Source organism: Mesoplodon mirus (genome assembly GCF_964341445.2).
Source record: "Mesoplodon mirus genome assembly, chromosome: 8".
NCBI lineage: Eukaryota > Metazoa > Chordata > Mammalia > Artiodactyla > Ziphiidae > Mesoplodon > Mesoplodon mirus.
The window spans coordinates 111,232,665-111,257,552 of record NC_138984.1 but is presented as its reverse complement, the minus strand read 5'-3'; the positions used below and the strand labels follow the sequence as shown (position 1 = coordinate 111,257,552).

Here is a 24,888-nt window from a genome sequence, read left to right as displayed (position 1 = left end):
CATTTGTTAGGTCTGGTGGGTTTTTATCTTGCTCCTTCATCTCCTCTGTATTTTTCTGTCTTCTCATTTTGCTTATCTTACTGTGTTTGGGGTCTCCTTTTTGCAGGCTGCAGGTCGTAGCTCCCGTTGTTTTTGGCGTCTGTCCCCAGTGGCTAAAGTTGGTTCAGTGGGTTGTGTAGGCTTTCTGGTGGAGGGGACTAGTGCCTGTGTTCTGGTGGATGAGGCTGGATCTTGTCTTTCTGTTGGGCAGGTCCACGTCTGGTCATGTGTTTTGGGGTGTCTGTGGACTCATTATGATTCTAGGCAGCCTCTGTGCTAATGGGTGGGGTTGTGTTCCTGTCTTGCTAGTTGTTTGGCATAGAGTGTCCAGCACTGTAGCTTGCTGGTTGTTTAGTGAAGCTGGGTGTTGGTGTTGAGATGGAGATCTCTGGCAGATTTTCGCCATTTGATATTACATGGAGCTGGGAGGTCTCTTGTGGACCAGTGTCCTGAAGTTGGCTCTCCCACCTCAGAGGCACAGCACTGACTCCTGGCTGCAACACCAAGAGACTTTCATCCACACGGCTCAGAGTAAAAGGGAGAAGGAAGGAAGGAAGGAAGGAAGAAAGAAAGAGAGGGAGAGAGAGAGAGAGACAGAGAGAGAGAGAGAGAGAGAAAGAAAGAAAGGGAGAAGGGAGATAAAATAAAATAAAGTAAGATAAAATAAAATAAAGTTATTAAAATAAAAAATAATTATTAAGAAAAAAACTTTCTTTAACTAAAGAAAAAGGACGGATAGAATGCTAGGACAAATGGTGAAAGCAAAGCTGTACAGACAAAATCTCACACAGAATCATACACATACACAGTCACAAAAAGAAGAAACGGGGAAAAAATAATAAATCTTGCTCTCAAAGTCCACTTCCTCAATTTGGGATGATTCGTTGTCTATTCAGGTATCCCACAGTTGCAGGTACATCAAGTTGATTGTGGAGATTTAATCCGCTGCTGCTGAGGCTGCTGGGTGAGATTTCCCTTTCTTTTCTTTGCTTGCACAGCTCCCAGGGCTCAGCTTTGGATTTGGCCCCGCCTCTGCGTGTAAGTCGAAGGAGGGCATCTGTTGTTTGCTCAGACAGGACGGGGTTAAAGGAGCCGCTGATTCAGGGGCTCTGGCTCACTCAGGCCGGGGGAGGGAGGGGCTCGGAGTGCGGGATGAGCCTGCGGTGGCAGAGGCCGGCGTGACGTTGCACCAGCCTGTGGTGCACCATGTGTTCTCCTGGGTAAGTTGTCCCTGGGTCACGGGACCCTGGCAGTGGCGCGCTGCACAGGTTCCCCGGAAGGGAAGTGTGGATGGTGACCTGCGCTCGCACACAGGCTTTTTGGCGGCGGCAGCAGCAGCCCCAGCATCCCACGCCCATCTCTAGGGTCCGCGCTTTTAGCCGCGGCTCGCGCCCGTCTCTGGAGCTCCTTTAAGTGGCACTCTTAATCCCCTCTCCTTGTGCACCAGGAAACAGGGAAGAAAAAGTCTCTTGCCTCTTCGGCAGCTCCAGACTTTTTCCCGGACTCCCTCCCGGCCAGCCGTGGCGCACTAGCCCCTTCAGGCTGTGTTCACGCCGCCAGCCCCAGTCCTCTCCCTGCGCTCCGACCAAAGCCCGAGCCTCAGCTCCCAGCCCCGCCGGCCCCGGCGGCCAAGCAGAGAAGCCCCTCGGGCTGGTGAGTGGCGGTCGGCACCGATCCTCTGTGCGGGAATCTCTCTGCTTTGCCCTCCGCACCCCTGTGGCTGCGCTCTCCTCCGCGGCTCCGAAGCTTTCACGCTCTGCTACCCGCAGTCTCCACCGCAAAGGGGCTCCTAGTGTGTGGAAACCTTTCCTCCTTCACGGCTCCCTCCCACTGGTGCAGGTCCCGTCCCTATCCTTTTGTCTCTGTTTATTCTTTTTTCTTTTGCCCTACCCAGGTACGTGGGGAGTTTCTTGCCTTTTGGGAGGTCTGAGGTCTTCAGCCAGCGTTCAGTAGGTGTTATGTAGGAGTTTTTCCACGTGTAGATGTATTTCTGATGATTCTGATTTCTGATGGGGAGGAAGGTGACCTCCGCGTCTTACTCTTCCGCCATCTTTCCCCTCTCCCCAGGATCTTGTCTTTAAGTCCGAGAGTCCTTGGATATTGCACGTACCATTTTTGCTCACATGTCATTGACTTGAACTCAGTCACATGTTCACACCTAACTTACTGGGAAATAGAAACTCCAGCTCAGGAACCAAGTGTTAGCTGAAACTGGGGAGGAGTGGAAGCTATCTTTATATTTATTTTTTTATTGAAGTATAGTTGATTTTTATGTTGTGTTAATTTCTTCTGTACAGCACAATGATTCAGTTATATGTGTGTATATATATATTCACTTATAGTTATATATATATATATATATACACACACACACATTCTTTTTCATATTTTTCTGCATTATGGTTTATCTCAGGATATTGAACATAGTTTCCTGTGCTATACAGTAGGACTTTGTTATTTGTCAGAGTTATCTTTAAAATAAATACACAAATACATAATGTCCTCATAATATATGGGGGACAATTTAGTAGTGTCCAACCGATTGAGATGTATTGTACTACAGTGTTCTGCTAAGCTGTACTCATAGTTTGATTTGCATTAATTGCATTGTCTTGATACAGAATAGCAGGCAGTAAAACTTTTCAGTGGCCACATATGCTATTTGTCTATATTCTGTCACTATAATTCATGTTAATGAAATTCTCATATGTGACAGAGATTAAGAGATGGTTTTATCCTGTAGGGTTTACTCTTCACCTTGCTATCCATTATCCCTCTGTTTGACAACAAACTTTGGTTATGACATTTTGCATTGTGTTCTAAACTTTGACAGCCTGTGTGACTTACATAGCATAGATAAGCAATGTAGCTAAATCTTCCCCAGAATTATGAGATCAGAGGAACACACAGATTTTGCAAAATTGCCCATAGGTTATCTTTGAGATGCCATTTCTGGTTTGTACTAATAGAATAAAAATGAGTATATGGTAAGTTTGGAAAATTACCTAATGTCTATGACATAGTTAAAAAACAGTTCTGGAAGGCCAAACCCATAGCCTTATAATTTCAGATTCTCTTGTTTTTAGACAGAGTACATCTAGCTAATTAACTAATTTACTCATTGATTTATTTAACACACGTTTGCAATGTTCCAAGTGCTCTGCTAAGTATTCTAATACGTAGCATTAGCATTCTAATATCCTAGCATTACCCTGTAGGATACAAAGATGAAGGAAGACATGCTCTGAAGAGTTGTGGCACATTCAGAGGGATCTGTTTGGTAAATAGCCAGATACACAGGATTGGACCTCAGGAGGTTGAGCTAGCATGCAGGTAAATAATTGAGAGTCTCTGGATTTGGGGCAAATGTTGAAGCCCTAGTAGTCTACTAGATTTTCCAGTAGAAAGAGGGCCTGTGATGGAACCTTACTCTTGGTACATTAGGGGCTGGAAGAAGAAGAAGGAAAAAGACGACCTCAGAGTGATAGAAGGAGACAGGAAACACTTTCACAGAAAACCAGAGAGGGAGAAAATATGATTACAAAGGTCTTGCTCCAGGAACTATTCATACAATAAGGATCAAGCAATATCCCGTGTTTCCACCTTGCAGAGGCCATTGGTGGCTCTAATGGAACAGTTCCATGGAAGAATCTGCAGTAGAAGCAAGGTTTGAAGAGTGAACGGGAAAGAGGAATTAGAGATGGCTAGTGGGGAGATAATTGCAGTGAGATTCATCTGTTAGAGCTGGTATTCCTGAATTGATTTGTTTGTGGTGTTTAACATTTAAAAATATTTTATTGGAAGAATTTATGTTGGCAGAGATGCCAGTCAAGTATGAGGCACCTTTCCATCTATTACCTTGTGTGTAATTCTCAAAGTGGGTATGTTTTAGTTTTTTACATTTACCGTGTAGGTGTACCTTTTCATTAAGGTGACGAAATAACTTTTGAGGGCAGCATCACTTGTTATAGTAGTTAGTCGTTTCCCAAGTAGGGAAAATCCTGTAACTAATGCTGGTTCTGTTGATTTGAACAGCTGGCCTCCCAGTTCGTGGTGCTTTGCCCATAGGTGGATTGGGAATCCTACATTAGGAGTGATAAAACTGCTGACAGGATTTCACAAGCTCTGACATAAATGACACTGATTATAACATGAAGATTATTTAGGAGGGCTTTTGGATCTCTGCAAGCTTTGAAATAGTACTATATTTTAGACTCCACTTGACGTGAATGAAAAATGAGATCCTCTCATCATTAGAATTAATTTATAACAGGCTTCACTCAAAACTGACCCAGATCAGACGATATGAGGTTCACATTAAGTGGGCTTATACTACACAGATATGCAATGTTCAGTATATCTATAAACGTAATTGCTTTAATTGTTTCATACTAATTGCCCTGAAACATGTACATTAAAGAAGTGAACAGCAAATTTCCTGAAATATATGTCCAAAATGATTCTAATTTGCATAAATTTTAGCCAAGGAACAGATGCTGTACCTTTGTAAACTTTTTAAAAGATATACAAATATGTTGTGGTGTAACTTGGTGTTCCTCGCCAATCCTAACTTGGGTGAAATACTTTTAGCAGAACATTGACAAGGACAAGTGAAAAAAAGGCTTCGTTGTTTCAAACACCAGCTTATCTTTAGACTAATATAAAGGATTTTGTTTTATTGTGGTATTTTAGATCCAGCTTTCTAAAATTTAATTATAATTAAAATGTTTTGGACATTATTTTCTTGGACTGTATTTTTCTAAATAATATTGATCACTTTTAATATTTATATAGTGAGTATATAGTATTTTGAAACTAGAAAGAGAAAAGTATACAGAAGAAATTAATTTAGCCCATAATACTACCATATATTATTTGCTTTATTCTCTTTTGATCTTTTATGTATTTTCAAAACTGTGATATGTAGGATTATGCAGTTTTACATCATGCTTCTTTCACCTAACATTATACTGTTATCCATTTTCTTATATATTCTTTACAAATTTAAGGAATTGTATAATTCTCCAAATGGATAGTGTGCTTTATTTTAAACAATCCTTTATTTTTGGAGCCCAAGACATCAGGTTTTTTTTTTATATTGCTGTAAATAATATTTTGAACATCATTAGTTTTGACATTTTACTCAGGATGATTCCTAGACATGGAATTTCTGGATCAAGTGTACATGGATGTTTTAATTTCCTTGACGTATTACTGAATTGCTTTTCCCAACTGTTAAGTGTGTAGGCAGAGCACAGCCTTGTTCTTAAGTCTCTGTGTACAGAGAGACTTTGCATCCTCCAGCTTCCCTCTTTGTCTTCCTCCTCTTTCTGTCTACCACAGAGATTCATAATGTGTACTCTATGTCCTCCTTCTAGGATGTTTATATTTAATTTTATAATTGTAGTTACATTATAGACATAAAAAATCTGTTTAAGTAATTTTGAACCTTCCTTTTATATTTTGATTTCCATATTTTTTATTCACTGTTCAGTATAGAATGTATGTGTATATGGACACATGCACATACGCACATATACACATGTACATATCTGGTAAATACTTTTTACTCATCTCTTGGATATTTGTATATGCTTGTATATATACACAAACTTTTAAGAAAGTTTAACATACACATACTTTTTAAAAATTTATTGAGGTTTAAATGACATATAATATTATATTGGTTTCAGGTATACAGGACAATGACTTGATATTTGTATGCACTGTGAAATGACCACCATAGTAAATCTCAATAGCATCCATCACCACAGAAAGTTAACTTTAGGATTTACTCTCTTGGCACCTTTCCCGTATGCTCTACAATATTATTGACTATCGTCACTATGCTGTACAGTACCTCCCCCATTACTTATTTATTCTGTAACTGGAAGTTTTTACCTTTTGATCCGCTTCACCAATTTTGCTGACTCCCCAGCCCCCTTCCCCTCTGGCAACCACCATTCTGCTCTGTGTATCTATGATTTGGGTTTTGTTTAGTTTTTGTTTTTGAGATTCCACATATAAGTGAAATCATACAGTATTTATCAATTTTTCTGAATTATTTTGCTTAGCTTAATTTTCTCAGGATCCAACGTTGTCACAAATAGCAAGATTTCATTCTTTTTTGTGGATGAATAATATATTCCATTGTGTGTGGGTGTTATTTATAGATAGATAGATAGATATACCACTTTTTCTTTATCCATTCATCCATTGATGGACACTTGGGTAATTTCCATATCTTGGCTATTGTAAATAATGCAATGAACATGGGGGTGCATATATTTTTTTCAAATTAGGGGTTTTGTGGGTTTTTTTAAAAGATAAATACCAAGAAGTGGAATTACTAGATCATATGGTAGTCCTAGTTTTAATTTTTTGAGGAAACTCCATGCTGTTTTCCAAAGTGGCTGCACCAATTTACATTCCCACCAACAATGCATGGGAGTACCCTTTTCTCCACATCCTTGTCAAGACTTGTCATTTTGGTAATAGCCATTCTAACAGGTGTGAGGTGTAATTTCATTGTAATTTTGATTCACATTTCCCTGATGACTAGTGATATTGGACATCTTTTCATGTACCTGTTGACTGTTTGTTTGCCTACTTTAGAAAAATATCTATTTAAATCCTCTGCCTATTTAAAAATCAGATTGTTTGGGGTTTTATTTGTTTTTTTTTTTGTTTTTTTGTTTTTGCTATTGAGTTGTGTAAGTTCTATATTTTAGATATTAATGCCTTATCAGGTATATGATTTGCAAATATATTCTCCCTTTCAGAAGGTTGTCTCTGCCTTTTGTTGATGGTTTACTTTGCTATGCAAAAGCTTCTTTTGTTTGATGTAGTCCCACTTGTTTATTTTTGCTTTTTTTGCCTTTGCTTTTGGAGTCAGATTTAAAAATTCATCACAAAGACTCATGTCAAGGAGCTTGCCATCTATTTTATCTTTTAGGAGTTTTATGACTTCAGGTCTTACATTCAACTCTTTAATCCATTTTGAGTTAATTTTGGGGTACGGTGTAAGATAGTGGTCTAGTTTCATTCTTTTGCATGTGGCTGTCCACTTTTCCCAACACCATTTATTGAAGAGACACCCTTTTTCCATTGAGTATTCTTGGCTCCTTTGTCACTAATTAACTGACTGTATACTTGTAGGTTTATTTCTGGATTCTCTGTTCTGTTCCATTGATCTATGTGTCTGTTTACATGTCAGTGCCACACTGTTTTGATTACTCTAGCTTTATAATATAATTTGAAATCCAGGAGCATGATGCCTCCAGCTTTGTTCTTCTTTCTCAAGATTGCTTTGGTTTTTCAGTCTTTTGTGTTTCCATACTAATTTTAGGATTGTTTGTTCTGTTTCTATGAAATAACTTTAGAAGTTTGATAGGTATGGCATTGACTCTATAGATTTCTTTGAGTAATATGGATATTTTAACAATATTAACTATTCCAATTCATGAGCATGGAATATCTTTCCATTTCTTTGTGTCTTCAGTTTCTTTCTTCAGTGTCTTAGAGTTTTCAGAGTACAGGTCTTTCATCTTCTTGGTTAAATTTATTTCTAGGTATTTTATTCTTTTTGATGCAATTGTAAATGGGTCTGTTTTCTTAATTTCTTTTTCTGTTAGTGTGTAGACATTTTATGCCTTGCCACTTCACTATATTTGTTTAGTAGTTCTAACAGTCTTTTTGTGAAAAATTTAGGGTTTTCTCTATATAAAATCATTTCATCTGCAAATAGTGACAGTTTTACTTATTTCTTTCCAATTTGGATGCCTTTTATTTTTCTTGCATAATTGTTCTGGCAAGGACTTCCAATACTATGTTGAATAGAAGTGGGGAGGGTGGACATTCTTATCTTGTTCCTGATCTTAGAGGAAACACTTCTAGCTTTTCACTGTTGAGTATGTTAGCTGTAGGCTTCTGATACATGGCCTTTATTATGGTGAAGTACATTCCCTCTGTACCCACTTTGTTGAAAGTTTAACATAAATGGATATTGAATTTTGTCAAAAGCTTTTTGTACATCTATTGAGATGATCATATGGTTTGTATTCATCATTTTGTTAATGTAGTGTATCACATTGCTTTGAAGATGTTGATGTTGAACCATCCTTACATCCCTTGAATAAATCCCACTTGATTATGGTATATCATCCTTTTAATGTATTGTTGAATGCGATTTGCTAACATTTTGTTGAGGATTTTTGCATCTGTGTTCATCAGGGATATTGACTTGTAATTTTCATATATGGTGATGTGCTTGTCTGGATTTTGGTGTCACAGTAATGCTGGCCTTATCAAATGAGTTTGGAAGCATTTCCTCCTCTTCAACTCTTTGAAAGAATTTGAGAAGGATAGGTATTAACTCTTCTTTGAATGTTTGATAAAATCCACTAGAAAAGCCATCTGGTACCAAACTTTTGTTTGAACCGGTGATCAGAACCCTCCCACAATCTCTTTATGTGTTTTGGTCTGTTCAGATTTTCTGTTTCTTCCTAATTCAGTCTCTAAAGATTGTGTGATTCTAAGAATGTATTCATTTCTTCTATGTTGTCCAATGAGTTGGCATATAAATGTTCAGAGTAGTCTTTTAAGATTCTTTGTATTTCTGTGCTATCAGTTGTAACATCTCCTCTTCAATTTTGGATTTTATTTATTTAAGGCCTCTTTTTTTCTTGGTGAATCTGGCTAAGGGTTTGTCAATTTTGTTTATCTTTTCAAGGAATCAGCTCTTAGTTTTACTGACTTTCCTATTGTCCTTTTAGCCTCTATTTTATTTCTGCTCTGATTGTTATTATTTGCTTTCTTCTACTAACATTGTTTCTTCTTTTTCTAGTTTCTTTAGGTGTAAAGTTAGATTGTTTATTTGAGATTTTTTTTCTTTCTTGAAGTAGGCCAGTATTTCTGTGAGCTTCCCTTTTAGAACTGCTTTTGCTGCATCACATAGGATTTGGTATATTGTGTTTCATTTTCATTTGTCTCTAAGTATGTTTTTATTTCTCCACTGATTTTTTTCATTGACCCAGCGGTTGTATGTAGCATGTTGTTAAATATCCACGTATCTGTGAGTTTTACATTCTTCTTCTTGTAATTGATTTTAAGTTTCATGCCATTGTGGTTGGAAGAAATGCTTGATGTGATTTCAGTCTCCTTAAATTTATTGAAATTTGTTTTATGGCTTAACATATGATCTGTCCTGGAGGATGTTCCATGTGTACTTGAAAAGAATGTGTTTTGCTGCTTTTGGATGGAATATTTTGTATATGTCTATTAAGTCAATCTGACATAAGGTGTCATTAAGGCCAGTGTTTTCTTATGATTTTCTGTCTGAATGATCTATCCACTGATATAAGTGGGGTATTAAACTCCCCTACTGTATTTTCTCCCTTTAGGTCTGTTAATATTTGCTTTTTATATTTAGGTGCTTCTATGTTGGATGAATATATATTTATAAAGTTACATATTCTTGTTGAATTGACCCTTTTATCATTACATAGTACCCTTCTTTGTCTATTACTACAGTCTTTGTTTTAGTCTATTTTGTCTGATATGACTATAGCTATCCCAGCTTTCTTTTTGTTTCTATTGGATATTTGCATACAATATCTTTTTCTATCCCTTCATTTTTAGTACATATATGTCCTTATATCTAAAGTGAGTCTGTTGTAGGCAGCATATAGATGAGTCTTGTTTTCTTTGTTTTCTTTTTGTTTTGTTTTGTTTCTTAATCAATTCAGTCACTCTGTCTTTAGAGTGAAGAATTTAGCCCATTTACATTTAAGGTAATTATTGATAAATATTAATTTACTTCTATTTTGTTAATTTTTCTGCCTGTTTTTTTGTAGTTCCTCTCTGTTACTTTCTTCTTCTCTTGCTCTCTTTCCTTGTGCTCTGATGACTTAGTTTAGTTGAGATTCCTTTAGTTGTTATGTTGAGATTCTGTTCTCTCTTTTTGTGTGTGTGTATCTACTCCAGGTTTTTGCTTTGTGGTTATCATATGGTTCACATATAATGTCCTATGTATATAAAAGTCCATTTTAAGTTAATACTAACTTAAATTTGAGCTTATTGCAAAACTCTACATCTTTACCTCTCCACTACATTTCATCTTTTTACTTCTTAGGTATCCCTTAAATAATTATTGTATTTTTGTTAATTTTGCTACTTTTGTCTTTTAAACTTGACACTAACCTTATAAGTGATTAATCCACTATCTTTGCTAAATATTTATCTTTAGCAGTGAGAATTTGACTTTCATATATTTTCTTGTTATTAATTAGTGACCTTTCTTTTCAGGTTAAAGAAGTCCCTTTAACATTTCTTGTTAGGTTGGTTTGGTGGTGATGAACTCATCTAACTTTTGTTTGACTGAAAAACTCTATCTCTCCTTTCATGATGAGTAATAATCTTGCTGGGTGGAGTATTCTTGGTTGGAATTTTTTTCTTTCAGCACTGAGAATATATCATGCCACTCCCTTCTGGCCCATAATGTTTCTGCTAAAAAAATATGCTGCTAGTCTTACTGGCTTCCCTCACACATAACAAGTTGCTTTTCTCTTGCTGCTTTTAAGGTTCTCTTATTGTCTTCAATTTTTGACATTTTAAGTATAATGTATCTTGGCGTAAATCTCTTGAGGTTCATCTTATTTGGAGTTCTCTGGGCTTCCTGGACCTGGATGTCTGTTTCCTTTCCCAGGTTAGGGAAATTTTTAGCCATTATTTCTTCAAATAAGTTCTGCCCCTTTCTCTCTCTCTTCTCCTTAGACCCCCATAATGTTAATGTTAGTCCTCTTGGTGTTTTCCCATAGATCCCTTAAAATGTCTTCACTTTATTTTTACTTGTATTATATTATTATTACTATTATTATTATTATTTTGCTGCTCAGTTTAGATGAGTTTCCTTGCTTTGTCTTCCAGAACACTGATTCTTTCTACTGCTTTGTCTAGTCTGCTATTGAATCCTTCTAGTGTGTTTTATAGTTCAGTTTTTGTGTTCTCAGCTCTGTGACTTCTGTTCTGTACTTCTTTATATTTTCTATCTCTTTGCTGAAGTTCTCACATGTTCATCTATTCTTCTGAGTTCAGTGAGCAATTTTGACTATTACTTTGAATTCTTTATCAGGTAGATTACTTATCTTCATTTCATTAAAATCTCCTTCTGAAGTGTTGTCTTGTTCTTTCTTTAAGAACATATTTCTGTTTTGTCATTTTGTTTGATGCTGTTTCTGTGTATTGCTGAAACAGCTACCTCTCTGAGTCTTGAAGTAGTTGGCCTTGTGTAGGTGATGAACCTTGCCCTAGTGGTTGGTTGTCTTTTGAAACTTTGTGATTGTCTAAGCAGCCTGATTTATTCTTGATAGGTTCCTGGTGTTGAGGGTGTGCCAAGACCTGTCAGTGTTCCAAGAGGAAGGATCTCATTTTGAACTTAGTTTTAGGCTGTTTGAAAGTCAAACCCTTGAGCAGCAGGTTTTGAAGTATGCACGTATATAGTCCTATGGGCCATAATCATAAACCCTGCTGGCCTCCAGAACAGGAAATCTGGAGATGACCCTTGGGCAACATTTCCATAAATCAGACCCTTAGACAAGTGTATAAGCTCCTTTCTGGGAGGTATCACTGAGCTGCAGTGAGGCAAAGGGAGTGTGCAAGGATAGTGTCTTACATTCCCTGAGAGTGCCTCTGTACTCTCTAGATGTGTGGCAAGCCTGAAGCCTCAGGCTGAATCTCCAGGACAAGCAAATAGGCCTTTTTCATAAGAAGACTGGAGGTGTGTTTCAGTCTGCTGCCTGTGCAGTGCCCTGGGCATGGTAGCCTGCCAAGATCTATCTTTCCAATTGTTACAGTCCCATGGAGCCCAGGAATGCAAGTCCCCTTGGCCACCAGAGCTAGGTGATCAGAGGGCATCCTCTATGTGGATCGCACACACCTGCTGGCTCTAGAAGGGCATCTGGAGTGCATAGGGGGCAGGACATGCTCCTTGGCTTTGGCCTGACATCAGGAATAATCCTAGTCTATGCTCCCCTGTCCGTTTCAGCAAGGGAGTGGGAGAGTGTCGTGACTGCTCTCACTAGCTGGTCCCAGCCAGGGAGTGAGGGAATGCTGCATCTACTCATCCCTGCCTGCCTTACCAAGACAGTGGGAGGGTCCCATGTCTGCACACCTGCCTGTGCTAACAGGGTGGAGGGAGAGTGCAGAATGGTGTCTGCCAGCACCCCAGTCTCCAGAAAGAGTCCCAACCATCACTTGTTCCTCCAGCAGATGCTTGAAGATTAGCATAGGAATCTCCTTCACATTCCAGGCACTTTTCAAGCTGCTACTTTTGCACTGGGTCCTAGGGTGAGTGAGACCTCATGCAAGCCTTTTATTTATGCAAGCCTTTTATGTATGTATGTATGTGTATTTTTAAATTAATTTTTATTGGAGTACAGTTGCTTTACAATGTTGTGTTAGTTTCTGCTGTACAGCGAAGCGAATCAGTTATATGTATACTATATCCACTCTTTTTCAAATTTCCTTCCCACTTAGGTCACCACAGATCATTGAGTAGAGTTCCCTGTGTTATACATTAGGCTCTCGTTAGTTATCTGTTTTATACATAGTAGTCTATATATGTCAAGCCTTTTTTTCTTTTCTTTTTTTTTTTTGCGGTACACGGGCCTCTCACTGTTGTGGCCTCTTCCATTGCGGAGCACAGGTTCTGGATATGCAGGCTCAGCAGCCATGGCTCACGGGCCCAGCTGCTCCGTGGCATGTGGGATCTTCCCAGACCGGGGCATGAACCCTCATCCCCTGCATCAGCAGGCGGACTCTCAACCACTGTGCCACCAGGGAAGCCCTATGTCAAGCCTTTTGAAAGGAGAATCTCAGTTCACTTCAACTGTCGACTGAAAAAAATGCACCACCTAAAATTTGAGGCTTATGTTTTATTTGGTGGACAAAACTGAGGACTTAAGCCTGGGACACAGCATCTCAGATAACTGAGGGACTGCTCTGAAGAGGCAAGGGCGGGAGCCAGGACATATAGGAGTTTTTGCAACAAAGACAGGTAGTCGGAACATCAAAGATTACTGTTAATTAAGGAAAACCAGATATCTCAGGTTAAGGAATCTAGTGCTTTTCCATGTATGGGAAGATGCAAATTCTGGGCTCACTGAAATCATTCCTTTGATATGCACCTCAGCTATCTGGGGCCAGTATCCTGTGCTTCTCATCCTGAGTCTCCTCAGGGTGCATTGTTGTGGGTGGCTACAGCAGCTGGCTGCTAGATGGGGGGCAAATCTTGCCTCGATCCTGAGTTCCCTCAGGGCTCAGCGTTGGGGGCAGCTGTAATGTGATGGCTTGATGGCTGCAACATCCTTTGTTTACTGATATGGCAGGTGGCATTTTTAGTTCACACAGCCCTTTGGGTCCCTTGGATGTGAGCTCTTTTGGTTTCTAAGCCAGACATTTTGGGGGCTCATCTCTCTGTTGTAGGTCCCAAGGGCTGGAGAGGCTGATATGGGGCACAAACCCCTCACCCTAGGGGAGAAGCTCTGGATTTGTGAGATTCCCTCCCTATTGTGGGGCTCTGGACCAGGCATGGAGTTTTTGATGAGACCACATCTCTGTCTCTCCTACCCATCTCAGTGTGGTCCTTTTATCATTTATTGTGGATGGGGCAGTTCAGCTAGTTTTCAGTTCTTTTTCAGAGGGAATTATTCCGTATGCAGCTGTAGATTTGGTGTGTCCATGGGGCAAGGTGAGTTCAGAGTCTTCCTGAGCCTCCACCTTGGAGCACTTCCCCCCAGCCTCCCACACATGTATTTTTAATTAAGGTAGGTGCTTTATTTTCTGAATTCATGTAAAGCTGAGAATGTCTTTCTGTTGCTTCATTATATAGAAGCTATTTTATTGGGGATGTTTATGGATTAAAACACAAAGGTTTGTCTATGTGTCTTATTTCAATGGACATCTGGGGTGGCCAGAAGCTATGCAACCAGCCTTTTTAAAATCCTTGATAGGAGACCCATTTATCTGCTTGGGTGCTTGCAGTCATCCCAATTCCCACCCCAAACACACACACTACTTTTTTTTTCAGCCCTTATGTGGGTGGATGTGTGGATGATTTTCCATAAACTCTACCTGGAATGTGAGGAGCCTTTTTGATGTGTAAAATCAAGTGGTTTTTTTTTTTCTCTATCCTATTCTGAAATGTTTCTTTAATTATCCCTTGATCATTGTTTACCTTACAAATCTTGGCAAGTACTCAAAAGCTATAATTGATAGACATACCTACATTTTCTGACCTAATATCCATCATGTCTCTATTCATTTTCATCTTTATCCTCTATTTAATTTACCTAGATTGTTTGTCCTTCACAGGACTGTGTATGTGTTTTTATTGTCAATTCTACTGTTGTATCTAATGTGGGTTTGTCATAAGGAAAATAAGTAGAATACAGTGTTCATCAAGTTAATAACTATATTTGAATAAAGTCTTTGTGCTGAGTGACATGAGAAGTACATGCTGGGCAAAGCAAGCCTGGGGAAGCTGACATTTTTCACGGATAATGTTGGAGACAGTGAACATTGACACCAGGGACGATGGGGATATGGGTGTGTGCTTTTCTTCTAGGTCACAGCAGTATTAATCTTCACTAACTGGACTATATATACACTAATTGAAGCATACTGTAGAAATAGTAGAAGGCTTAGTGAGTGCAGTCAACCTTGTATCCATGGGTTCCACATCTGTGGATACAGAGGGCTGACTATAAAAGACTTGAGCATCCATGGATTTTGGTATCACCAGGAATTGTTCCTGGAACCAATCCCCCATGGATACTGAGGAATATTTAAATACTTGGGTTGGGGATTTTGATTTGTTTCTAGATGAGATACTGTGTGTGATCACTTAGTGCCGATACACCATAATCCATTATCCACTCTTCTCTGAAGCACAATTTCATGTTGTGGAGAGTCCTCCCATAATAAAAATCGCAATGTAAAGGTCAACAAGTTACCATTGTGCTATTGCAGCTTATATTTCCTTGAAATTCTTAGCTCACCCAACTCCTTTTTTATTTCATTTTATTCTCTTTTCAGCTCGTCTTGTTTTTAATTTAATCCTATCTTTTTATCTCAGTGTCTTTTTTTAAGCTTTCTGCACATGTTTTGGAGAGTCATGTCTTTCTGGATACTACCAAACATGTTAAAGTTTTTTCTAAAATACTTTCTTGAAAGTCATTTTCAGATTTGATGCCTTCTCCTGGGATTGAGGGTGATGTTCTCTTTCTCTTGTCCTCCAGTACTTCTTCATGGGTTCTGTGTTGTATGTTTTCACTTTGCTCATTCTAAAATGATCTGCATAGACCCTGGGATCACCAGCAGACAGTGTATATACCACCTTCTGTCCCGCTGCATTTTTAAAATCTCTTCTGCGAGGTCTCCCGATATCCACTGTCTTTCAGGCAATTTGGGGAGCTATGTTATACTGAGGTAGAATTTTGCCATCCCCTTTCTTTCTGCCTGTGCCTTTGATGCTCTGGAATACTGGAGCCCATGTTAAGAACATTCAGTATGAGCTTTATACCCAAGCTGGCACTATAGGCACAGTCGCTATAACATTGTACTTGCTGTGACTGTTGTTCCAGTATGGACCACTGCCAGCCCCACTGTGATCACCCTCCATTGTTTCCTGGGAGTTAATCTCCAAAGTGATTCCTAGTAGAATAATCCTATTTTATTCTTAAAGAATGGCAAGGATTTGTTATTAGTTAACGAATTTCTCCAATTCAGGGGCCAGAAATGATAAATATATGAGGGTGCTGCCTAAGTTCTTTTAGGCAGGGAAAAACTTGTTTCATTTAACAAAAAGCACATGTCAGCATCATCTTTTTTTTTCCTCAATTCATTTCAGTTGGTGTCTATTTGTGTGTGTGTGTGTATGTGTAGGGGTGGGGTATAGGCAATACCACAATAACTGTGCAAGTAACATAAAATTGGATATTAAAGTAAGCATGCTATGATGAAAAATTAAGCTGAAAAGAAGGATGAGGAATCCATAATCCTAGTTTCCCATTGTTATGTTGTTTAAGACATCATTAGAGTTATTTTTATGGAAAATTAATGGAAACAGCCAGTATTGTATTTGAAATAGCTTTTAAACCACAATCCAGCAATACCTACATTTAATGCTTGAAAATCTGTATTGTTATTGTTAATCTCTAACTACCTATTCTAAAATTCAGCAACTATAATTAAAGAAGCATACACTTAGGGACTTCCCTGATGGCGCAGTGGTTAAGAATATACCTGCCGGGCTTCCCTGGTGGCTCAGTGGTTGAGTCTGCCTGCCGATGCAGGGGACACGGGTTCGTGCCCCGGTCCGGGAAGATCCCACATGTCACAGAGTGGCTGGGCCCGTGAGCCATGGCTGCTGGGCCTGCGCATCCGGAGCCTGTGCTCTGCAACAAGAGAAGCCTCTGCAATGAGAAGCCCGCACACCGCAATGAAGAGTAGCCCCCGCTCACCACAACTAGGGAAAGCCCGCACACAGCAATGAAAGCCCAATGCAGCCAAAAAAAAGAAGCATACACTTAAACATCTTGAAGTTGAGTAAGAGAAGAGACAATGGATATGAACTTCACCTTGTAAAGTGGTTTGCCTTTTGAGAAGAGGTTTGATCCTGTAGAAAAGACTCTGCTCACTGCTTAGCATGTGGTGTATGCTTAAACTGTTTTATTTAATCCTTACAACACCTTTTAAATTATTATTTATCTCTCTGAAAAAAAATAAGGTTTAGAGAGATTAAGTAACTTGGCCTGAGGAGGTACAGCTAGTAAGTACCAAAACCAGGTACTTTGAACCTGAATCTCTTTGATCCAAAGATCATATGTGTAATCACCTTTCAGCTTCCACCTCTGACTTGAGCTAAGCAGAATGAACAGAAGAACAAATCTACTGGTTTAAATCTAACTGTCCTCCAGAGCTTGCATGTGATTTGGCCCCTACTTTCCTCTCCAACTTCATTTTAGAATACACATCCCAGGCTGTGCTCCTGGACACAATGGCTTCCTTTCTGTTCCTTAAATACCACATTTGAGTGCCTTTGCATATGCCATTTCCTTTGCCTGCAGTGTTCTTCCTGATCTCTTCCTTTCTCTGTATGCTTCCTCCTTCTCTCTCAGATCTTAACCCCAAAATCATTTGCTCAGAGTCCTCTTCCAACCATGGTGTATGAAGATGGTGCTTTCCCCATTTAAAGTCCCTCCTGTCACCTGTTATTTCCTTCCTAGCATGTAACCAATTTGAAATCAATCTGCTCACTTACTTGTTATGTATCTCTCTACAGAATGTAAGCTCTCTGAGGGCAGGAACTTTCTTCCTCCTAGTTATTACTATATCTACGGAAGTTCGAACAGCACTTGACATATAATAGATGTTGAAAAAAAACAATGGAATGAAGAATGGATGGGTGACTTTGAAGTTTATATATTTGTTTTAACTTGGAAACACTGTCTTTAAATTTTTTTTTGATGGGATGTATTTGAAAATATCTTTAAGAATTTTGAGTGTTCTAAATCGTGTTTAGGGATTCCCTCATGGTGCAATGGTTAAGAATCCACCTGCCAATGCAGGGGACGTGGGTTTGAGCCCTGGTCCGGGAAGATCCCACATGCCATGGAGCAACTAAGCCCGTGTGCCACAATTACTGAGCCTGCACTCTAGAGCCTGCATTCCACAACTGCTGAGCCCGTGTGCCACAACTAATGAAGCGCATGCACCTAGAGCCCATGCTCCACAACAAAGAGAAGCCACCACAATGAGAAGCCCACGCACTGCAACAAAGAGTAGCCCCCGCTCGCCGCAACTAGAGAAAGCTTGTGAGCAGCAATGAAGACCCAATGCAGCCAAAAATAAATAAATTAAGTAAATAAATTATAAATAAATAAATAAATAAATCGTGTTTAAAGCTGGATTGGGATACTTAATAACATAACCACAGACCACTGCAACTTCCTGTGATAAGAGATTTCTGCTTTGGTTTTGACATCCCCAATGTTCTCGTTTAAATAACTAAACTGAACATGTGTATTAATTAGAATAAAACTCTTTAGCTAATTTTCTGCAATAGAATTATAGTGTTATAGAATTCTAACCGTTTTAGCTAGATGAGGACTTAGGATACTCTCTAGTCTAACTGAAATATTGTGGAAAGTTAAAAAGGCTTCTCCAAGGCTACACAGGTAGATCCAGGTCCAGAAACTTGGAACGGGGCCCTTTCCATTATATCAGGTCAACTCTTACTGTGTTTCTTCCACTCCCCTGCTCTCACCCATTATAGTGAATATTTTAATAGGAGCAACAGATTTTATATAGAATATCATCAAAATAATTCTGTAAAAAAAAAAGTAGCAATATTAACCAGAGTTCTCAGTTTACCTTAAATCCATAAGAAATGAAACAGTAACTTTCATGCTTGCCTTAAAACTGAAATCATTGCACACTGTTCCGTCTAAGGTAGTTGTAATGTAGGCACAGAGGCCTGTGGGCTAGATCTTCATACAGAAAGAGAAAGACGTATCAGGTTCAGGATGAAATAAATCATACAAATTTTTTTTTGTATTTTTCTACATAGTTAGCAGTTGAAACGATTGCATGTGAACCTCATATTCAGGAATCACAAATATAAAAAATTGGATTTAATAACCTATAGATTTTATGAGCAATTCTCATGCCTCAAAGGAATCCCTCATTTTTTGGAAATGTTTCTTGAAAATATAATTTGATTTACAAAACTTTATGCATATTTCTAAACAAGATAAACTCTGCCTTTATAACCTCTTGAAGCCAAAGATTGATTTTCTAAGAAAAGAAATAAAAGAAAATAAAAATTAAAGAAAAGAAACACCAAAACCAAATTACATTGTTTTGTTCATATAAGGAGATGAAGGAAAACGAACATGTGATTCATCAATACAAATGAGATGCCCAGTGAATGAGGGCAGTGAATATATAAAGCTTCTACGTAATTCAAAAATAGTGTATTTGCTAGGAAATTATTTGTGTAAAACCAGTATAATCAAGACCTGTGTTGTCTATTTTTTTCCTCCTCTTCTAAGGTCAGCAGCGAAAGTAAGTTTGGCTCACTTACCTCCCCCCACCCCTTACTTTTATATGGCAGAACAGACCACAGAGTAAATGACTATGAAATTTAGCTTTTCTCTGTGAATAAGAGGAGTTTTGTTTTTTTTTTTTTTTTGCAGTATGCGGGCCTCTCACTGTGGTGGCCTCTCCCATTGTGGAGCACAGGCTCCGGACGCACAGGCCCAGTGGCCGTGGCTCACGGGGCCAGCCGCTCCGTGGCATGTGGGATCTTCCCGGACCGGGGCACGAACCCGTGTCCCCTGCATCGGCAGGCGGACTCTCAACCACTGCGCCACCAGAGAAGCCCTAAGAGGAGTTTTATGCTGACTTGATAGAACTCCATTTCTCTTCCGTTCTTTGTTCATGGAGTGATCACAGGATATGGGGAAAATATTATTCATCCCCAAATGACTATGCATATAAGTCATAGAAGCATCTACTCCTAGAACTGGGAGGGACCAAGGGGTTATCTTGTCCAAAATCTTCTTGTAGAGATCAAAATGGTCTTAGAATCCTGTGCCTATGGTGATGAGGCCTTATTTGTCTTTGTGTGTCTGTATGTGCAGGAATACATGGACTCCAACAAATACATTGAACATCTGCTGACTCAACTTGAGGAACAACACAGAAGTCTCTGGAGGTGAGTTCAATCCACATCCTTAACTAATAGCAGCATCTATAAATTTGATCTTGATCACAGAAGCATGGAGTTGGCAAATGGTCTCTTCTACTTGGTGCCAAAAGCACCTCTGGGGGCAAAAATCAGCAGAGGCTACCTAGAGAGTTCTATTCCTTTAATTAAAGTAAAGCAATGGTGCCAAAAGTTGTCCTTGAGTGAAGGACCTGCTGAGAACTGGGAGGGTGGTGGAAATCATAACACTTGTCAGGGTCAAAGAGTTAATTTGTCCAAGACCATGCAGCAAACTTATATCGTAGAAACTAGGACCCAAATTCTCTGGCCCTTGCCTGCTTAAATATTATTTAAGTTTTTCTCTAATTGAAAGGTTGAACACTTCTGCTTAAAATTTCTTAATTCATATTAAAGAATATGTATTTCAAGAATGCTGTAGTATAGGTTTTCCATGTTTAGTTTTTTATTCTACGTGGTGGGTCCTGATTCTAGGTAAGGAAAGGTATGTGAGAACATTTGTGCAGGTAAATTGGAAAAAGAGGCGAGTATCATAGAAGTCATAATCCCAAGTTATTCATTCCCTGAGGCCTCTTGGGAATGGAGATTATTTTGATATTATTATCTAGGTCTTTGGGGTCCGTGTGGTCATGGTCTTCCTAGATGCTCGTAGGGTCTCTGAATTCCATTTACTAAATTCCTATAGCTCTTGTTATCTGGAATAAATAGCTAGTGCTCAATTACATGATACCTTACATTGCACAAGAATTGTTTAATATGATTAGCTTTGTCTCCCAGGGGTCAAAAAGCCCCTAACGTCCTTTATTTCTCATCTCCTCATGTCATGGAAGACGGTGCTCTCTCTGTACACAGAGTTATTAAGTAGGTAAGTGTGACCTAACCCTGTGGATTTCTTGTCCAACCTTATCTAAATCCATCACCCTTGGTCTCTGTACCAGCTGATGCTGCCTGTTCTACATGCACCCTTGTAACAAATCCTAATAACCTTGAAATTCATCTTTGAGGAATTCTAGTTCTTGGGCGAAATGCCTGATATTTTCATTTGTTCTGCTCTTATGTTAGTTTTCCTACTAGAAAACAGATCTGTGGTTATAATAATAGACAATATTCTATTTCTCTACCTAGAAAAGCTGCTGGTAGGATACAACAACAATGTACAGTTTTCAGGTCTGCTTGCTGCTAACAGACACATCCGTTAACTTTATATAACTTGTTGCAATATTTGTTAGATTTCTTTTTGAGAGCTCTAACCAGGTTTTCTTTTGTGAACCAGTGTGTTGTATTAATAAAACCAACAGTGGTGTATTTATGGTTATATGCCTTTTAAATTATATTTTCTGTAGATCTACTACAAAGTATGCTTAAAAGGTTATATAACTGAGTTGTAACATTTTCTTTAAACTATTTGTATAGAATAATTTTACCCTATTTTTCAAAAGAAAAAATGCACAGATGATGAATACCATCTTGATGAAAGAAATTAGAGTTTAATTTGGTCAGTGTGTCTTATACACATCACTGAAGAGGAATTATAGTTTCACAGGTTTTTGAACCAAAAAACCTGCCTGGAAAAGAATATTTTCCTTCTTTCTTAAGGTAGTTAATAAAAACCTTTGGTTTCCTCTGATATGATTAAATTAAAATTTCATTTCAGGTGCAAACATAACCTAACATAAAGTAAGAGCTCAGAATTTTGCGGGCAATCACTTCCATTTTCCTTCAAAGTAGGATTATTGCTGGTGAAGAAGCAAAGGTTTTTATATAGTGTCAGAGGATCTAATAAAAAAGCTTCATTTGAATAACAATAAAGGGAAATGATGACATTTGAATAGTCGGAATAACTACCAGTGAGAAAATGGAAATAGTAGTATTGAAAAGAAAATGAAAACCAATAATAGCAGATTTACATACTATTTATTGAATCATGAAATTATACTTGATTATATTTTGCAAACAGGTCTTGACTGACTTACAGTGATAGGCTTTCTGATGGTTATTACAGTATGACAACTGCAACTATAGCCAAATTTTTTATGGTGAACGATTTGTGAGTGACAGTGAGCAGTGGGAATATTTTTTCTGTTTTCGATTGAATAGTTAACATGCTTTCTTGAGTTGGGGTAGACTCTATGATGTGTCGAGCATCATGGGAAAGGCACGTCATGTGCCTAAGCACAACTAAAGTGTCTGAAGTTAAACAAGCATTCCCATAACTCAGTATACGCTTCTTCTGATTTTTATTATGCCTTTAATTTGTAGCTGTTACAAATTTCATGGAATAGGTTACTTGTCATTGCTGCTGATATGAACTAATGGTCTTCCGTTTATACTTAAGCTAACTTAAGTATAGCTTAAAAGAAACTTAAAAGAAAAAACTGAGTATTTCGATCTTCCAACATTAATAGTAGCCAGCATTAATTTATGGCCACAATCTTTGGGGACTGATCAAAACATGGTAAACACATGTCATACTGTTATTGCCTCTTGCTTAATGATAAAAGAATTGGACAAATGGTAGAAGATTGGGTCTAAGAATTAAAAGTCTTATTTTCATGGAGGAATCTCCTAGTCTTTAATAGGCTTTAGCCACTTTTTTTATAGCATAACCATGTGCTGTGACACAAATATATTGCTGTAATCATACTCTCAAGATAACTGGTTATTTTGGGGTCCTGTTTAGTATTCTACTGAAATAGACCTATAATCTATCCCTGGGTTTTCCAATTGCAAAGGAATTTGTGGAGTTCAAATATAGCTGTCTGGCAAAGAGCATTTAGCTCAACTATGTTTTGATACCAGCAGAAAAAAATTTCTGTGAATTCATCTGAAGAAGAGGGTGGAGTCAGGATCTAGAACCTAGTCTAAGACTTGAGTATAAGTCTGGGTGGGTTTAATTTGCTCTGCCTGTCCCTGCTTGATGAGAAAAAAATAAACACACCCAGTGACAACTTGTTTACTAGTCAGTGTTGAAATGTGATCATACATTTCTGTACATTTATTTGTTTAAATGAGGAAAGTTAAGATTAGGAGAAAAATGCTCTTCTGTACTTAATGATTTTCGTGTCATCTGTTACTATTTCTATTTGGCTAAATATATCTGTGACTGACAAGAAAGGGTGTGAGAAAACAACTGCTGAGAATGTCTTTCTCCTGATATTTGACAGAAATCTTTATCCATTTGCAGCCTCAGATTAAGAGTTTAGAACATAGACAGTTGGAAAAGACAAATTGAATTCATGAATATTTATGGTATTAATTAGTCTTTCCTGTCACATATGTGAAATTATGTATGACAAATACAAGCAGCATAACACTATAGAAATGGAAATAAGACTGCATTGGAGGTTTTGGAGACATGGACTCTGGTCCTGGCCCATCCAAACTGGCTACTGGGTAACATCTCTGAGTTTCCTTAGCTATAAAAAGTAGGTATCAATATAGCTAGTATTTAAGATAACTGAGCACTGAGATTACATGAAGCATAGATGCAAGAGGGAGGGGATATGGGGGTATATGTATATGTATAGCTGATTCACATTGTTATAAAGCAGAAACTAACACACCATTGTAAAGCAATTATACTCTAATAAAGGTATTTTTAAAAAAGGCATTACCTATATATGACATGTACAGATAGGTATAATCTTACTTTTCTAGAATAATTATACAGCTGGATGATTATGTAGTATTTAATACATGTCATGGAAAGCGTCAAAGAAAGGGGGTAGAAGTGACTAATAAAACAGATACCTAAGAGCTTGCCAGTGATTGAACCAGATAATGTCAAAGCATTCATTTCAGATTTTCATAGCTTGAATTGCAGACAGAGTTATCAATAGCCTGTAAGTAAGTGAAGAATAAGTAGGTTTGCAAGGCCAAAATTAAAGGACAAGATCTGGTGAACGCACAGTGCCAGTTGCCAACCTACAGGTGCCAGATCGAAGTTTCATTTGAACAAGCTATGTTTAGGCTAGGGTTTCTCAGGCAGGGCACTGTTGACATTTGGGGCCAGATTACACTTAATCATGGGGGCGGGGTTGTCCTGTGCATTATAAGGTGTTTAGCTTCATCCCTAGCCTCTACCCACGACATGCTGGTACCATCCCCCATTGTGACAACCAAAAATGTCTCCGGATATTTTCCAAATGCTTCCTAGTGGCAACATCCTCTCCTCTCCCTGGTAAGAACCAGTGATCTAAAGAATCATGTACATAAGCATTTTTCTAAGCATATCCCAAGAAACCCTAGTACACTATGGTATGGATATTTTAAGAAAAATAAAGGTATTCTGTGGTCAGATTTGAGGTATACTAGGTACAACCAAGCTTTAAGATTTTATTTTAATTGTAGAACTATTCAGAGCCATGTATATTGCTAATATGTGATATGCCTATCAAATATAGACTATAAAATATAATTTTGACTTAAAAAAATTCCAAAATCCTATATTTCTTGGAGCATCTACTCTGACTAAAGGTCTAAGGAACCTATTTTGGGAAACGGTGATCTATCTAGTTTGGTAGCCAAACATACAAAAACATAGCTGGTACCCCTTTCTTCATCCTTCTCTCCTTACTTCACAGGTACTAGGATGGGTGACTTGTAAAAGAGCAGCACATAGTCTGGGTTGTTGGTGAAAGGGGAAAGTAGATGCGTCGGAAAGCCAACCCCAAGTTCATTACCATTTTTCTGAGGGGCAACCAGAGCCTCAATACCAAATTCCAAGAATCTGAAGAAGCATTGATTACAAGCTATGTTTGCCCTGGTAAAGCAGTGAACTCCTGCTTCCCGGGAGTAGAAATGGTAGTTCCCTACATCACCAAGAGGAGTTTAATTAACAAGCATGTATAGTTCTCCGGGTGCAATATGAGTCCCTAAGGCCCATCGCTTCCAACAATAAAATGATAGTTTCAGTGTATCCAAAATTCTTCAAAATAGACTTTTGCATTCTGGCTTACTTGTGATTCTTAACCTAAGGAAAGAGATAGGAAAAAAACTGGACAAAAACTTTTCCTTCCCACCATGATTCAAAATGCTGCTTATCTAAGTAGAGTGAACACTGC

At 38.4% G+C, this 24,888-nt stretch overlaps 1 protein-coding gene across 3 annotated transcripts in view; it reads left to right on the top strand.

Annotated features, from left to right (window-relative positions):
* Window positions 1–24,888, top strand: part of NCKAP5 (NCK associated protein 5) — a 1,070,192-nt gene that overhangs the window by 358,094 nt on the left and 687,210 nt on the right. For all 3 annotated transcript variants that reach the window (XM_082630802.1, XM_082630801.1, XM_082630803.1), the window contains exon 3: window positions 19,743–19,816. In XM_082630802.1, coding sequence (XP_082486928.1) covers window positions 19,743–19,816 — 74 coding nt within the window. The remainder of the gene's footprint in view (window positions 1–19,742; window positions 19,817–24,888) is intronic.